Source organism: Nycticebus coucang, chromosome 4, assembly GCF_027406575.1.
Source record: "Nycticebus coucang isolate mNycCou1 chromosome 4, mNycCou1.pri, whole genome shotgun sequence".
In the NCBI taxonomy this organism is placed as follows: domain Eukaryota; kingdom Metazoa; phylum Chordata; class Mammalia; order Primates; family Lorisidae; genus Nycticebus; species Nycticebus coucang.
The window spans coordinates 112,860,677-112,876,461 of NC_069783.1; the positions used below are offsets into that span (position 1 = coordinate 112,860,677).

Consider the following 15,785-nt stretch of genomic DNA (forward strand, 5'->3'; position numbering starts at 1 on the left):
GAACATTCAGACCCAGTACCTCCTCTGTGGACGGCTCACCTGATTCAGAGAGCTTCAGCTCACAGTCCATGTAATCAAACATCTCTACGGTGAGCTGGAAGCTATGGAAGAGAAGAGGGGAGCAGTGAAAGGGGTCGGTGGACCCAGTGGCCTGGCCCAGGACCCCTACGTGGGGGTGAGGACACAGCTGTCAATAGCCAGTTCTGGTGAGTTAACCTGCCTTTTCAAAGGACAGGCTTGCTGGCAAATATACCCCATCCCTCTAATATCAGCCTCTTCCCCTGAGAGCACAGACTTTGAATGAGAAGGCCACAGACTCACTGGACACCTGAAGTCTGGGTGTGAAGTAAGGTGGGGCCCAGCAGGGAGACTGGGGGAAGAGGCCAGGACACTCGCCCATGTGGAGGCACTCACATGTTGTTGACGTCGGTGCCAGCCGCCTTTTCCAGCACCTCATCTGTCACCTCCAGGCTCGCAGGGAACTGGGGGTGCTGTGGAGAGAATGAACCCCACTCAGTTGCAGCTGTGCAGATGGCCTTGACACTGGGCCCCATCCCCTGCTCACACAGACCTGGGCTCTGGAGGTGACTGAGTGGCTAGGAGGAGGCAGGCCCAGCCAGGGAGGAGTTCTAGGAGCTTCCTCAATCCCAGCCTCCTTGCTTCCCCTTTGGTCATAGTCAGGATGGGAAGATGAATGGACAGACCCACAGATGAGAAAGGTCTAACCCTCGTCCCAACACGTCCCCAGGTGTCACCAGGTGTCACAGAGTAAAAATCCAGGGGTCCCTCAACCCCTCACATCCCACCTTGAGGTGGAAGGAGATCTTGGTCAACAACAATTTGGTGTAGACGTTCACCAGCTGTCCGTATCGGTCGTGCAAATGCCCCTGTGGGAAGAGAGCGTGGGGTAGGGTCCCCTCCTGTGAACACACCCGGGCCAAGTGCCATCCCTCCATGCAACCGCAGTCACCTCTTCATTCTACAAACCACCCGATGGCAGCCTCCAACCACCCTCTTTGTCTCTAGCTTTTCCCCTTAATCTCTCTTCTTGTCATTCTTGCCAAAGAAACTCTTGTGGGTAGAGAGTTCTCTGAGCAGGGCATCAGGCTAGTTCCAAGCAGGGAGACTTTAGTGAAGTGCTGGTACACGGCCTGTCCACGTCCTCCCCTTCCTCCTCCAACACCATGTCCCCTCAGTCATGGTGGCTGGGTCCCATCTGCAGGGGCACCATGGCAGGGTTGCCTCACTGAAAGGACATGGGTCAGTGCAGTGGTTCTGGATTTGGCAATGCCCTCCGGGGCCTTGGGCTGCCCCATGGGTCCCTAGCCCAGGGGCTGCCCTGCCCTTGTCCCCCAGCGGACAAGCACTGTGGCTGTGCTCTAGAATCAGAGCCTGTGCCACCCAGGGCACCTCTAACTCCAGTGACTCATGTAGTGGATCCTAGAGCCGGCTCCCTGGGGGCTCAGGCTTTACTACATCTGAGAACACCCAGCAAGTATGCTGAAAACGCAGACTTCCAGCCTCACTTCTAAACAGCCAGGAGCCCGCACCCGCCCACAGCTTTCTGACCACCACTGAGACACCAGGCTTGGGCTCTGGTGTCGGCACATTTCCCAACTCAGGGAGACTAAAGGCCCTGGGTGATTTCTGGAGCTAGGGGCCTGAGAGCTGTGTGTGTGGAATGTCCTGTGGCAGGCCTGACTGCAAGGATGCCACGCCCATCACTGTGGTTACCCCACATACCATCACCACCCCTGGCTCCTGCTCTAAGACAGAGAGAACCCGGGCACCCACAGGGCGCTGCCATCCCCTCAGCCCTGCAAGCTGACAAGGCCGCTGAATGCCAAGCAGGGCCCTGGCTGTACTTTGGGGTGCAGAGGCACCCTGGCTGCTGGCACCTACCCACAGATCTCCGACCTCCCGAATGTTGCTCCGGTACCGCTGGCAGTCATGTAGCACCTGCCATGTGGGGGACAGGGATGAAGGATCTAGGACCTTGAAGGAGGGGTCCCGAGACCCTCACTCCCACAGAGATGGGAGGTTGAGGCAGAGGGCAGCAGGCAGGGCCAGCCAGTCCTGCGCTATGGTGATATACACAGGGATAGGACTGTGCATTTGAAGCAGATACTGTTCCACCTGCAGGGGCCTCCCACCCTCTGTGTACTCACATTGGGGTGTCCATCACGTAAGACCTTGTGGAGGACGTGGCAGAACTTCCAGCTGAGAATGGCACTGCTGGGCAACGGAAGACCAATGGCATAGGACCAGAAGGTGAAGGCTCCCTTCTCGTGGTGTGTACCCAGAATGATGCCTACAGGGTCAAGGCCAAATGCAGGAGGCAAAGACACAAGTGCATGGAGGCTGGTATTTGGCCACCACTGCTGAGGGCCCATGGGGGTCAGGGCAAGACACAAGGCAAGACTGTGTCCCGAGACTCTAACTGGACCAAGAGTGGCATTTCTGCGGAGAGACTCAGAGCAAGGAAGGGGATAAGCCAAGTGTGGGGCCTGGTGGGGTCAAGGCCGCAGAGGTACTCCCCTGGCTCAGGGCTGGGACCCCAGGACCCCTACACGCTCCCACCCAGGCACAGGCAGAAGGATACGCCGGGCATGCTTCTCCTTCACGGGGGCCTCCTGGCTGTTGATGGCTTTGCTGATGCTGATGGCCTGTGCGGGGGAAGAAGGCAACATTCAGAAGCCCCCAGGCAGTCTTCCTGGGAGAGACAACCCAAAGGGGCAAAGGGCAACAAAGAACGAGATTCTGCTGAGGTTGACGGCAGGTGCAGTGATGGAGAAGGGAGGACCTTCCCATCCTAATCAGACCAGGCCTCTGAAGACCCTTCCTCATATGCAGTTGGAACTATGACACCTGCCACCACAAAGCCATGGGGTATCTCAAGGTCTGGAAATAAGGGTCGAAGCTGGGCTATGGGCCCAGGGGACCATTCTGCCTAAACCCCACACTGAGCTATCCCAGAAGACAAGGTCCACTGGCCCCAGGCTGTGGCCTGATGTGGCCTCCTCTGCCTGCCACCCCTCAGAAGCCACCCTTACCAGCTCTCCAAATGTGTGTCCTCCCTCCTGTCCCAGAGGCAGGGCCTGGGCAATGTGGAATCTGACAAGGTCTAACCAGAGCAAGCCCAGGCCCTATGAGACTGTCCTCAACTCCTGTCCCCACCAACAAGGCCCACCAACGTGGCCACCCAAGGTGGGGAAACTGGAGGGGAGTCTGTTCGGCACACTTGCTGTCATCACCTGAGACCTGAACAAGCCAACCTCACACTCAACCAAGGCCAGAACCCTGGCGTCTGGAGGCCTCTCCCACCCCAGCTCAAAGCCTACTCTTCCGAGAAGCCTTCTCAGAGGTGGCTGTGCCCTTGAGGCAGGCTCATGGCACCTCAGTCACACTGAGCCTGGCCCAGGTTCCAGTGGGTGTGTTCTCTCCTCCAACCAGAGCAGGCCTCATGAGCCTCTGTCCACCCAGGTGTCTGTGGACTAAGAAGAGCCCCCCTGGGCAGGGACTGCAGGGCCCCGAACAGGTCCAGACACAAAGGAGGGCAGGACCAGGAGCTACAGGCCAGCCGGAGCCAGCCCATCCTTACAGGGCAGAGGGCAGGGGCCAGTCCGAGGAGCAGTGTGGCACTCTCTTTTCCCTCAGAGGCCACCATACTCTTCTCCCGGCACCTGAACAGTAGTGACGACCCCTGCCTGGCAGAGGCAACTACACTGTTCATTATGAAATGTCCTCCATAAGAAAGGTCAGACCAGGGACCCGTGGCCCTTCCTGGCAGGGCCTTAGACTGAAGCTGGATGTACAGTGCTGGAGTGGCCCCTTTGCATGCAGGGACCCCTGTGGCCATGCTGAGCCCACTCCCCCAGGCCAGTGAGGAAAGGTATAGGGCCTGAGGGAACACCAGCCGGCTCAGGCTTCTCATCCTGAAGCCTCTGCCCTGTCTCTGCCATGTCTCCATCCCCTGGCCTTGGCTCTCACTGTCCTTCCTTGAATAAACTGCAAGAAGCCATGAGCATCACAGGCCACCAAAGCAGGATTCTGCCTGCCACAGTGGCTGTGGAGAGGACAAGGATCACAAGAATTGGCCACTGCACCGAGGGCTCATCACCTGCCAGGCTCAGCAATGCGCCTCCACAACAGCTCAAGGAAGTGGTTATGATTCCGTTTTCTTGGTGAAGAAACTGAGGCACACTGAGTTGTGTATCTTGTCTCTATAGCAATAAGGGCAAAGCCAGGGCTCAAGGCCAGGTCTGCCTGACTCGATGCTATGTCCTCTGTGACGCCTCGTTTCTCCTCTGGGGTGAGGGGCTCTCAGGGTAGGGGTGGGGGCCGAGCCCTCCCCCAGCTCTGCTCTAGCTGCCGGGCAAGTGACCGCCAGCCTGCACGCCAGGTGTGTCCTGTCTCCAAGGTGTGTAACCCTATCCTCGGCTGTCCGGACACCTGAGCTGCCACCTGGCCTGGGAAGACTCCTGGCCAGAAGGGCGGAGCTGAAGCTACTCAGGCCAAGGAAGCAGCAGTCACAGAGGGGGGCGCTCTCTCGAGTGGAAGAGACCCCAGGGAGTGGCTGAGACAGGGGCAATTCCCCTCCTCCCCGGGCCAGGAAAGACCAAAGTGACATGGCCACCACAGACTTCCCGTGGGGAAGAAGTCCCCTAGTACCCTCTGTGAGGGCCCTCGCCAGCATCCTCTTGCGGCAACCTGTTTCAGCCTGCACCTCCCCAATTTACAGCTCTCAGAGGCACGTCAGCCCTGTTGTGGTGCTTCCTTCCTCATTCATCATGGTTCTTAGCCCGAGTCTAACAGTTCTGCCCAGGGGCACTGCTGAGATCCTAGCCCCTCAAACTTCCTTGTACACAACTTTCTCTACAGGGAGGGGTGGCCCTGGGGCACAGCGTGGTGGCACCACTTTGGCATGAGGCACAGTCCGCTGCACATGAGGCCTCAGGCTGCCAGCACTGGCAGCAGGGATTGGACCTTCCGGGCGGGGCACTGGTTGGCTCCAGGGAACACAGCCCTGTTGTGTGCAGGGCGGGCAGATGTGTGCACCAGTCTCAGGCACCACACAAGGAGGCTCAGTGCTCGCACAGTGGGCGTCTGTGGACAGCGAGGGCCTTGCCACTCCTCCCAGCTGCAGCAGCCAAACCTCATCCCAGGAGAGGCCTCCTCAGCCTGCCCGGTGGGACCTCCTTGGAGGAAGTGGCTCCAGGATGAGAGCAGACCAGCAATGGTGCTCACTGGGCACTTCTGACAAAGCCTTAAGGCAGGTCTCACTGTTTTGGGTCCCAAGGTGCTCAGCATGTCACCCTCACACCAACTCCACGGGGAGGATACGGTACTCCTCATTTTGAAGGTGGGAAAACTGCCTGTGTTGGGGATAACTGGGGGAAGCCCAGGCCCATGGCTAGGAGTTGTCTAGTAGGCAGCCCTGGGGCAGTCTGGACCCCGACAGATTTAATCCCTTGAGGTTGTGCAGAAAACCCAGGCTGGAGAGGAAGGGATTAGCACCCCAGTCCCACACCTGAAACCCGAAGGGGCCTCTCAGACAGAGCCTGGAAGAGTTGTCATGCAGCTCTGAGAGGCGAGGCAGTGCGCTTCAGGATCCAGTGACGGTGTTTGAGCTTCTGAACAGGGCAGGGAATGGTATCTCTGGGAAAAGCAGCTGGGAGACACCCTGAGGACCTGAGGAAGGGAGCTGGGTGGTCTGCAGAGGCCACTGCACTCCTCCAGTCTGGGCAAACCTATCAAGCCCACAACCTCACCCCTGCTCACACTCTCCCAGGCAGCATCTTATCCCCTCCAGCGTGGCATCAGGAAAGGGCTTAACCTTCAGAAGGGCAGTGGTAGGGGGACAAAGGTCAGGGTGCCCAGAGAGGGCTGAAGGACAGAAGCACTGGTTTTTCAGCACTACCAGGCTCATAGAAACACGTCACCAATCACTAGGCAGGCAAACAGATCTCCATGCCCAATAACAAAGTGATCTTTATGGAGCTGAACCACACTCAGGGCCTGTGCTGTCTCATTCAGTCCTCATGAGCAAACCCTGGAGCAGGCAAATGAGGACGTGGAGGCTTGAGAAGGCCTCTCGTTTGCCCAAGGTCATAAATAATAAAAATGTCTACTGCTTGCTCGGCCCCCACGAAGTACTATCCTGAACATGCGATCCTCATGCCACCCTGGGTGCTCAGCACAGAGGGAAACTGCACACACAGGGCCCATTGGCTCTGGAGAGGCCAGAGCTGCCAACAGCACTTGTCCCTGGACCAGGACTCATAGGGGAAACCCTGGCAAACACTTCAATGGGGGCTGTTTCAGGCTGGGGAGGCCTGAGTGAGGGGATCCTCCTGAGAGGTCCCCAGACCAGGCCCGACTCCAAATGGGAACAAACACTGCCAATAAGGCCAGGTGACCATGCTGGGAGGCCATGGTCAATGGCCACACCATCAGCCTTGGGGCCCTACACCACCCAGGCAGTACCCTGTGGCCCCGGGCACAGGACACCCAGGAGGCACTGGAGTTCTTTTTGTTTGCCGTTCATACTCTGTCCTCCACCCCAAAACACAAGCACATCCTCCTCCCTTCCATGTCTCCAGGGCCCAAACCCACAGCTGGCGGTCAGTAACCCTCCCTGGGTGAGTGGAAGGGTACATTCAGGGAACAAGAGTGCTGTCACATGTGAGCACTGAACAGCTTCAAGCCGCTGTCTCTTTCTCCAGCTAATAACTTAACCACTAGAATTAAATAGTAAAAGTAACTATAAAACAATTTCTATTTTTAAAATCAATCCTGAAATGAATCAGACCTAGGCCTCCTCATGCTGTTATCACGACAATGCCTAATAGCAGCACTTGGCAGGGCCAAGAACATTCTTCAAAGAGCCAGGGCACAGGGAAGCTGGCAGCAGGGCGGGTTATTTTGCTTTAACGTTTCCAGAGAGTTGTCTGAAGGACAGAGCTCTTATTCAAATGCCTTTGCCCCTAAGAGGCCACTGCCGAGAGGGAACACAGGGTTTCCATAGCTAAGGGGCCACACGCGCAGCAGTAGAGGGGCCTGGCTGGACAGCTCCGGCTGACATGAAGTCAGAAAAGCAATTCAACAGGCATCCTTGTCCCCTGTACTCCATCCTGCTTGGTCCTGGCTTCTGCATCATTCCACACTTACAGAACCCGTGGAGTATAGCTCACAAGCCCAGGCAGAGACTCCCTCCCCAAGATGCTGTTGGCTACAAGGTCCCAGCCAGTGCCACCTCTGCCCCAAGCTTTGTGGGTGATACATGGGAGGTTGAGGAGGACTAGCTCTGTGTTGCACCTCCACAGCACCAGCTCTGGAAGGGACAGACAGCCAGCCCATGTGCCCTGGTGACATCACTCCACAAACCTGTCTGCCTTATAGGCCAGGGGTCTGAGTCACCCCTGGGCAGACATACTTACTGCAATTTCAGGACTGTGTTTATCTTAGCAAGAGGAAAAACAATCCCGCCCAAACTAAACTTTTCTCCATGGGCTCAGGCATTCCCCACAGTAGAGGCTTCACAAAGAGGGAGGCATCAAAGAAGGGAGACCTACCAGCCCCCAGGCATCCATTCACTCAGCACCCTTACCGAGTGGTCCTGGTCAGGCACACGGCCCCCCTGGGAACTCAGGGAGGTCAGGTCAGTGGGGGAGCAAGGCCACCTTCTCCCAAGGGCCTGCTCCAAATACATATCCGCCCACCCCCCACCCACATCTGCCCACTTCCTTCAGCTCTGCTGGGCCATCAAGCCATGTCAGGGAAATGGAGAAAGTTCAAATAATACCATAAGGGCTAGATGCTCAAGTCAGCCTGAAACACACAGTTTACCAAATGCAGAAGGAGCACTGTGTCACCCACAGTGCAGCCACTGGCAATGTCTTCTTCTGGCTAAGTGTCTCAGGTTAGCCATTGGGTCCCTGTCCCTCAAGCAGGCCTGGACCCCACTCTAATGGCTTTCTGTTCCCAGCTGCCTCGACCTAGTGGCCAGATGAGCTTCATTTACAAATAGCTAGGGGTAGAGGGTCGGCTGTGACACTGGTCTTGAGGCCAGGTCAGGGAAGGGGCCTGTCCATGTGGTTCCTCTCTCCTCAGTAGGGCAGGCAGTTCTGAAGGGAAGTCAAATGCTGGCTTTGCCCCACACGTCCCTGGAGCTGTCCACCTTCCCCTGGATGATGTCCCAGAGGCAGGGCTCCCACCTGGAAAGCATCTGGAACCTGAGCACCCGTGGGCTCATTCTTGAAGGATAGGCAGTACCACACTTTCTTGAGTCCCTCATCCCCCACACAGAACTGCCTCTCTCTCCAACAGCCCCAGCTCCCCAGGTCCTCCTCACTTACAGGTGGCCATGACAGAGGCCAACAGGAGCTGGTCTCTGCTTCCTTCTGCCCAGTCTGCTCTGCTGCACTCACCACAAGCCAGGCCCTGGGAACTCCCATAAATGCCCACAGCCTCCCCAGGAGGTGGGACCATCATTGCCCCCATTTTGCAGGTGATGAAATAGAGGTACAGAGCAGTGAAGTGACAGCAGCAGTGAAGCTGGGGCTGAACCCAGGACCTTATTCCTCACCATCCTGCCACAGCACACATGCCACAGCTTGACTGTCTCAACCCCCTGGGATCATGATTTGTGCCCAGAGAACCCACTAGAGTTGCAGGCCAGCAGATATATGGTAAACAGCCCTCCTGAGTTTACCATGCGGGTTGACGCATGTCAGGCAGCCCTATTCCACCTTGACCTGGACAAGAGGCCGCCTCTGAAACAGCTGACTCTGCCAGGGAGGTGACACACACGTAGGCACAAGTGAGCCTGGCAGCCGGGAATCAGGGGGTCGGTGGCATGGGCTAGCAGGTCCGAACCACACGAAGGATGTCGTGGTGTGCGGCAGCGGGGCACATGCCCAGGAAGGCGCAGCTCAACACACTGCCTGCTGGCTGGGCTTTGGCAGTGCTAGGAGTTGGTTCTCTCTCCTTCAGAAAGGCACCCTGGCTGCCTCTATCCCTCCAGTGTGCTTGAGCACCAGATGCCATGTTTGCACACAGGGGGAAGCCAGGCCCACTCCTGCCCTCAGGAAGGGGGTATGCTGGCCATCCACCATAGGGTATGGGTTTCTTTCCCAGTTCCAGGGCCAGGCACTTATAACTGTAAACGTTTACGGGGGAGCCCCAGAATGGGGTCAGTGACCTGGTATGAAGCAGTCTTCATGAGATGTTATGCTGCAGCAAAGCATATATACGGTATATGCTGCAGTGCGGTATATGCACTGTGCTCAGGTTTGCCTGGCCCTTCAGAGGAGGCTCTGCAGGGCAAAGGTGACAGATCAGGGCAGAGGGACTCGCCTGTGTAAAATACAGAAGTCTGAAACTATCTCAATTCAGGGTAAACTCCCAAACACCTCTCTCCACCCTGTGGGGGAACTTTAGGAAGTATACCAATGCCCAAGGCTCTAATCCAGACCAAATCACCTCAATCTCCTAGTCTGAAAAGCTCCTCAGGGGATTCTAATACCTGCACTGCCCAGCACAGCAGCTGCTAGCCATGAGGGACTGCTGAGCACTGGGGAATCTAAACTCAGACGAGACAGGATTGGTCAATATATACCAGATTTCCAAGATTTAGGTGAAAAAAGAATGTACGATATCCCCATCATGATTTTTATAGTGATTATACGCTAAAAGGGCTGTATTTTGGATACACAGGTTTAAACACGAGGTGCAATTGTAATTAACTTCACCTGTTTCTGTTGACGTCTCTAGTGTCTGCCAGATCTACAGTCACACGTGTGGCCCGTCGCCTGTTCCCACCGGGCATGTGGCCTGCCTAAGATGTCCTGAGTTGTCAATACATGTTAATCTTACAGGACTTCAGTTCCACAGGGGCTGCTGAGGGGATAAGTCACTGACTTGGAAAATCAGACCTGCGAACTGCTCCACGCTGACCCCTCCGCAGTCTTCACACCCAGACAGTTCTGTCCATGGTTAATGCCTACCCGCTGGGCAGGGCTCAGTGCACAGCAGCCAGAGGCCTCAGGCTGTTGTGTAAAAGGGTTTTTCTCATCCTAACCTGAGAGGAAGCTTCTGGGTTCTAGCGCCATATCCTGCAAGAGAAACTGAGGCCCAGAGAAGCAAAGGGGCTCACGGAAAAGAAGAGTCAGGACCAGCAATTTCCAGAACTCCCCAATCTGCTGAGCCCTCATCTATGACATGCTTCAAAGAGAGCTTTCTCCTCTCAAGGAAGTCCTGAGACCCTTCTCAGATTTTAACACCTTTTGGCCAGGTAGGGAAGAGAGAAGGACGCTAGCTGACTATTTGCTGTGCCCCTATTGTGTGCTGGGCACAGGGCCACACGCTTTACATGCTGTATGTACTAGTTTCGTGTAATGTGCCTGCTAGAACAAATTGCCATAAACTTAGTGGCTGAAAACAACACAAGTTTATCATCTCACAGTTCTGGAGATCAGAAATCTGAAACAGGTCTCACACAGCTAAACACAAACTTCGAGAAAGGTTGGATTGCTTTCTGCAGGAGAATCCATTTCTCAGCCTTTTCCAGGTAGCAGAGGAGCCCATATTCCTTGCCTAGTGGCACATTCGTTATCTTCAGAGCCAGCAGTGGCCAGTGGAGTCTTTCTCACATGGCCTTACTCAGTTCTCTCCTGCCCCCCTCATCTACATTTAAAGACCCCTGTGATGACATAGGGCCCACCTGGTGAGGCAGGTTAATTGCCCCATCTCAAGGCCAGCTGATGAGCAACCTTAATTTCCCTTACCAAGCAGTATCACATTCACAGTTCCGGGATCTAGGGCGTGGACATCTCTGCAGGACTATTACAGAGCCAACCTCATGGTTCACCTCAGAACAGCTGTCTACAGTGGATGGAATTATCCTTATTTTTATAGAAAAGGAAACAGATTTAGGAATTAAACAACACACCCAGGGACACAGGCCAGAACTCAGGTGTGCCTGCCTACAGGTGCATTCCATGACATCACACTATCTTTTTAATAGTACAGGCGATTTTCAGGTTTAGAACACAGCATACTATATTCTTTTCTTCTTCCCAGTGGTAAGATAGGATTTATTAGAAAGGAATATAGAAGGAATAAATAGCAGAGGGAAAGACCCAAAGTCAGCATACTATATTCTGTTGGATTCTGAAATTTTTGTCATTTCCATTTGAAAGGGGTTTTTAATCACCAAAGGGACTAAATACACACTCACATCATGCAACTATAAACACCAGCCACCAGAGGGAAATGTGACTACCCTTCCCTTAATGTTCCAGAGTGCTAACCCCGAGATGTCTGCAAAGGTACATCCTGTCAAGAATACTTCTCTTTCTCCTGACCCAGAAGCCCGAGAGAGGAAAGAGGAGGCTGGTACACAGTCCTGGGGTCAATGTCAAGACAGGTGGTACACACCAAAGGGAAACTGGGCTCCTGGATTGGATCTGCTATTTTCTGTCCTGAAGGAGACATGCAAACAGCAGCCTCAGCTCTCCAGGCCCTTTCTACTGTGGGGCCTGGCTGGCAGCTCACTGGATATTTCTGGGAACGATCTAATTAAATATTAACCACGTACAAAATCTCATTCTTATATCCGTTGGTAAGTCACTGCGAAGACAAGCAAAACCAGACACTGAACCCAAACTCCATCTTTTCAGAAAAAAGGGCCCAAGAATGGAGTAAGTCCTATGAGATTCACAGGGCCTCATAGGGGTAAGTGTTATGAGAGTCATCCATGCCAAAGTTATTCACTACTCAGTACAAAGCATCCCTCTCAGCCCCTGAGAAAAAAATCCAAGAAACAAAACAAAACAAAACAATCCACCATCTTGTGTCCAAACCAACTACCAAAATGTGTGGTCCTAGATAAAAATGCTTTGTCTTTCACAGAAAGGAAAGCTGCCCTTGACTTATCATTAAAGATTAAGATCAATGAACCTGGTCCTTTAATTCCATCTCCTCTGTGTAGCAATGAGACTGCTTTATCTGTACCTCCTAAAAACACGGGAAAAATCTAAAAATCAGTGAATGAAGAAAGTTTTTTTTACAACACCCAGAGTCTCCCTATGGTTCTGTAAGTTCTTGGCACAATTATGTATTAATGACTTTAAATTAAATGTCACACTTAGGACAGCCTATCCAGGCTGAACCAGATGATGAAGATGACAGTGATCACAAGGATAAATTGATAATTTGCAGCCAGGCTGGTTCCAGCACTTGGCATTCACAAAGGCTTGGTGTTTGAGGTTTTATTGCTTTCACTGTCAATCACAGCACAAGGGTTAGAAGGTCTCCATGTGTTTTCTCATTTCAAAATGAACTCTCCTGTAGACTGCATGTGATAACTTGATTTGAAAGCACCCCAGAAGTCCCGACAAGGACATGCGGAACGAACTTGCTAATGCCAGCCACAAATGCAAATGTCACCAACCTGCTTCAGACAGGAGTGGGGTGGAAGGGGTTCTCTGGCTTCCTTTATTTCTAAAGTAAAAATTTTCAGTCGTTTCAGTCTCACTTGACCCATTTCGGCAAATAAACAAGTGTTCCCCCCCCCCATCCCGTAGGCACAAGAACACCTCAGAGTTTGTAAAATGAAAAGGAACAGGAAACCAGAAGCACAGCAACGCCTGCATGGCGCGTCCTCGACACAAGCACACGCACAAATGCACACCCCCGCCATTATTTAATTTTTAAAACCACCTTTCTAGGATAGCAGCATCTGGAAGAGATGCAACGCGTGGGAAGCTCAGGAAGGGAGCCCCAGGAAGTTTCTGTCTGTCAGGCGCCGGTATTTAGTGAGGGGGTGGGAACCTATTTATACGTGGGCCAGCGCTCGGGCAAACAAGTCTGGCGACATAAGGTGAAACTTTTCACCAGCAGATAATAAGACACTGTATTGCCCTGGAAAACAGCTCACGAGAAAAGGAAGCAGGGAGTTTCCTTCAAGGAAACGTACGGCTTCCCCGGGTAGGGGCGTCTGTGTTCAGAGATGGGAAAATGTGGCAGCAGCCGGGAAGGGTGGTCGGGCCGGGCGGGCCGCACCTGGGCCCCGGGCACACCCTGATCCCCGGGCACACCCTGATCCCCAGACCCCTCGGCCTCGGCGCACCTGGGCCCCAGGCACACCCGACCCCCGGCCCCACCGCTGCTGCCGCCCAACCGGCCCCAGGGGGCCCCAGCCCCTCGGCCCCGGCGCGTCTGGGCCCGGGCGACCAGCAGGAGCGCGGCTTCCGGTTCACCTGCGCTCGAGCTGCTCTGGCCGCGAGGCTGGCGGGGGTAAGTCAGGAAGCTCCCGGGTACCCAGGTGGCCGCAGGCCAGACCCCGATGCCGCCCCCCGCCCGGCCCGGCAGCTCCAGAGCCCTGCGGGACGCGCCCAAGGGTCCGCCGCCGCCCGCTCGCCTGGGTCTTGTCGAACTGCTCGCGCTCGGCCTCCAGGCTGTGGCCCGGCCTGCGGCTCAGCACCCGCGCCGGCACATTCTTGATGCTGTTCATCCTGCCGCCGCCTGCGTTCCCCGCCCGGCTCCCAGCGACTGAGCCTTCCCCCTCCCGGCCACCTGAGCCTAGGCACCCCGAGGCCGCCGCGCCGCGCCCGCCAGGAGGAGCCTGCTCCCGGCCCGCCCCTGTCTTCCCCTCGGATGGAGCAGGCCACGCCCCGGCGCAAGTTCCCAGTCTCGGACTCGCCCCTTCCCACTCCTCCCCCGGTTCCGGCACTACCCTTCCCCTGCACACCTCCATCCCCACCCCCGCCCCCGACTCCCGCCTGCTCCTACCCCAGGACATCCACAAGCACCGCCCCCAGCCTCAGACTCGCCCCTCCCCCTCACACCGCCAACCCCGCCTACTTCCGGACACGCTCTGCCCCTTAAGTCCACGGGCTGGGGCTCCTTTCCATCCCCTTTCTAAACTAAGGGGTGGGGTGGGAAAACCTATCCCCTGTTCCCTCCTTCGCGGAAAGGCGACCAGTTCTCCCACCGCCCCCGCCCCATCCCTGACCCAAGTCGTGTCTACACCAGGGCAAGATCTGGTTAATTGGAGAACATTTGGCCTTCATTAGTCTGGTCTATGGCAGCACAAACTGACTCCCTCCCCCCTTTTTGGTCTTAATGAGTGTGTAAAAATGCACAATTAAGCGCTCCCTTTTTGTGCATCTTTAACAAAACTGCACTTATTACGAGGGGATCTGGAGTGAATTTTCATTGTCAGCAGGCTCGGCAACAGGACACGTTGCCAGGGCCAGAGGACAATGAAGGCCTAGGCTTGGGGCAGAATTGGGCTGGTACCTGAGGCAGGCAAATAGGAACACAACCAGAGCAGGCAGGGCGAAGTACAGGGAGGAGGTGCTACGGGAGGGGCGGGAGACTTTAATAATACTCTTTTTAACATGGGGGGGCGGGACACAATTATAACAGGGACTTTACCTAACAAATGGAATCAATGTGACGTGGTTCTTTGTACCCTGGATGAATCCCCAACAATAAGGCGCCAGCCATATACACATGAGCTGGTGGGTTCGAATCCAGCCGCGGCCCGCGAAACAACAATGACGGCTGCTAGCAAAAAATAGCCAGGCATTGTGGCAGGCACCTGTAGTCCCAGCTACTTGGGAGCCAGAAGACTCGCTTGAGCCTAGGAGTTGGAGGTTGCTGTGAGCTGTGATGCCATGGCACTCTACCTAGGGCAACAGCTTGAGGCTCTGTCTGAAAAAAAAAAAAAAAGAATCCCCAACAGTAAAAGAAAAAAAGAAGGACTTTTTTTTTTCAAGCTATTTGCCTGCCTGTGATGTCACAGCTCACAGCAACCTCAAACTCTTGGGCTTAAGCGATTCTCTTGCCTCAGCCTCCCAAGTAGCTGGGACTACAGGCGCCCACCACAACGCCCAGCTATTTTTTGGTTATAATTATTTTTGTTTGGGAGGCCCCAGCTGGGTTCGAACCTACCAGCTCCTGTGTATGTGGCTGGTGCCCTGGTCATTGAGCTACAGGTTGCTGAGCCTAATTGGCTTCCTTTTTAAATTATTGGTCACAAGGCTGAAGTTAAAAAATAAAATAAAAACCCAAAGTTCTCCCAAAGTGTGCTTCTCAGATTATTGTTATTTTGTTCTTGCTGTACTTAGCTTTCCTGTCAGAATGCAGATGCGAAATCAGGGCAGTCCCCTTGCTCTCTGAAGTGAGGCATCACTTGCTTGTCAGGAATATGATGCCTACATAACCCTGAAAGCTGTCCCCTGACTGTAAACTGGTGGAGGGCAAGGGACCCTTTCCTTTAACCCGATTCTTCACCCTCCAAACCAAGAGCTGACACTGAAAGTTGCATTTGCCAAGGCCCTCCTCTCACTCCACTAAAAAGAGAAATTAATCATGCTTAATCTAATTCCAGCTGCTGAAAAATTCTTTGCCAGAATAACAATGGAATAATAATAATGGCTAATACTTTGTTTATTATTTGCCAGGCAGTGGGCTAAACATGTTTTATCTCGTTTTCAATCTTCAGCAACTTAATCAATACCTGCAGTCCAATAAAGACCACAATAAAGGGGCTTGTTTCTTCTGTACCAGGTGTTTCTCAGACTCCCTTTTCCATACAGAACAAAAGCAGTTATCCTGTGACCTTCAAACACACACACACAGTGTCCTCTGACCAGGCAACAGCCTGTCTGGGTCTAGAACGTCCACCTCAGACATTTAACATTAGCAACCAGCTACTGCTCTTTTAAAATAATAATAGAACTCATTACTGTGCCCAGCACCTTGCTTGGCATTTG

General features: G+C 54.3%; 1 protein-coding gene across 9 annotated transcripts in view; it reads right to left on the bottom strand.

Annotated features, from left to right (window-relative positions):
• HIP1R (huntingtin interacting protein 1 related) overlaps window positions 1-13,702 on the bottom strand; it is a 29,633-nt gene extending 15,931 nt beyond the window's left edge. For 4 of the 9 annotated variants that reach the window (XR_008379503.1, XR_008379502.1, XM_053587927.1 and 1 more), the window contains exons 1-7: window positions 13,424-13,627; window positions 2,603-2,666; window positions 2,169-2,311; window positions 1,903-1,959; window positions 807-887; window positions 415-491; window positions 40-101 (exon numbers count right to left, since the gene is read on the bottom strand). Coding sequence is in view for 7 of the 9 variants with exons in the window: in XM_053587927.1 (XP_053443902.1) it covers window positions 40-101; window positions 415-491; window positions 807-887; window positions 1,903-1,959; window positions 2,169-2,311; window positions 2,603-2,666; window positions 13,424-13,516 (577 nt within the window). In the remaining 2 variants the exon portion in view is untranslated. Of the gene's footprint in view, window positions 1-39; window positions 102-414; window positions 492-806; window positions 888-1,902; window positions 1,960-2,168; window positions 2,312-2,602; window positions 2,667-9,935; window positions 10,047-13,397 lie in introns of those variants that run through there. The other 5 variants (XM_053587928.1, XM_053587923.1, XM_053587926.1 and 2 more) reach the window with 5 other exon arrangements.
• Between the last annotated feature and the right edge of the window lie 2,083 nt (window positions 13,703-15,785).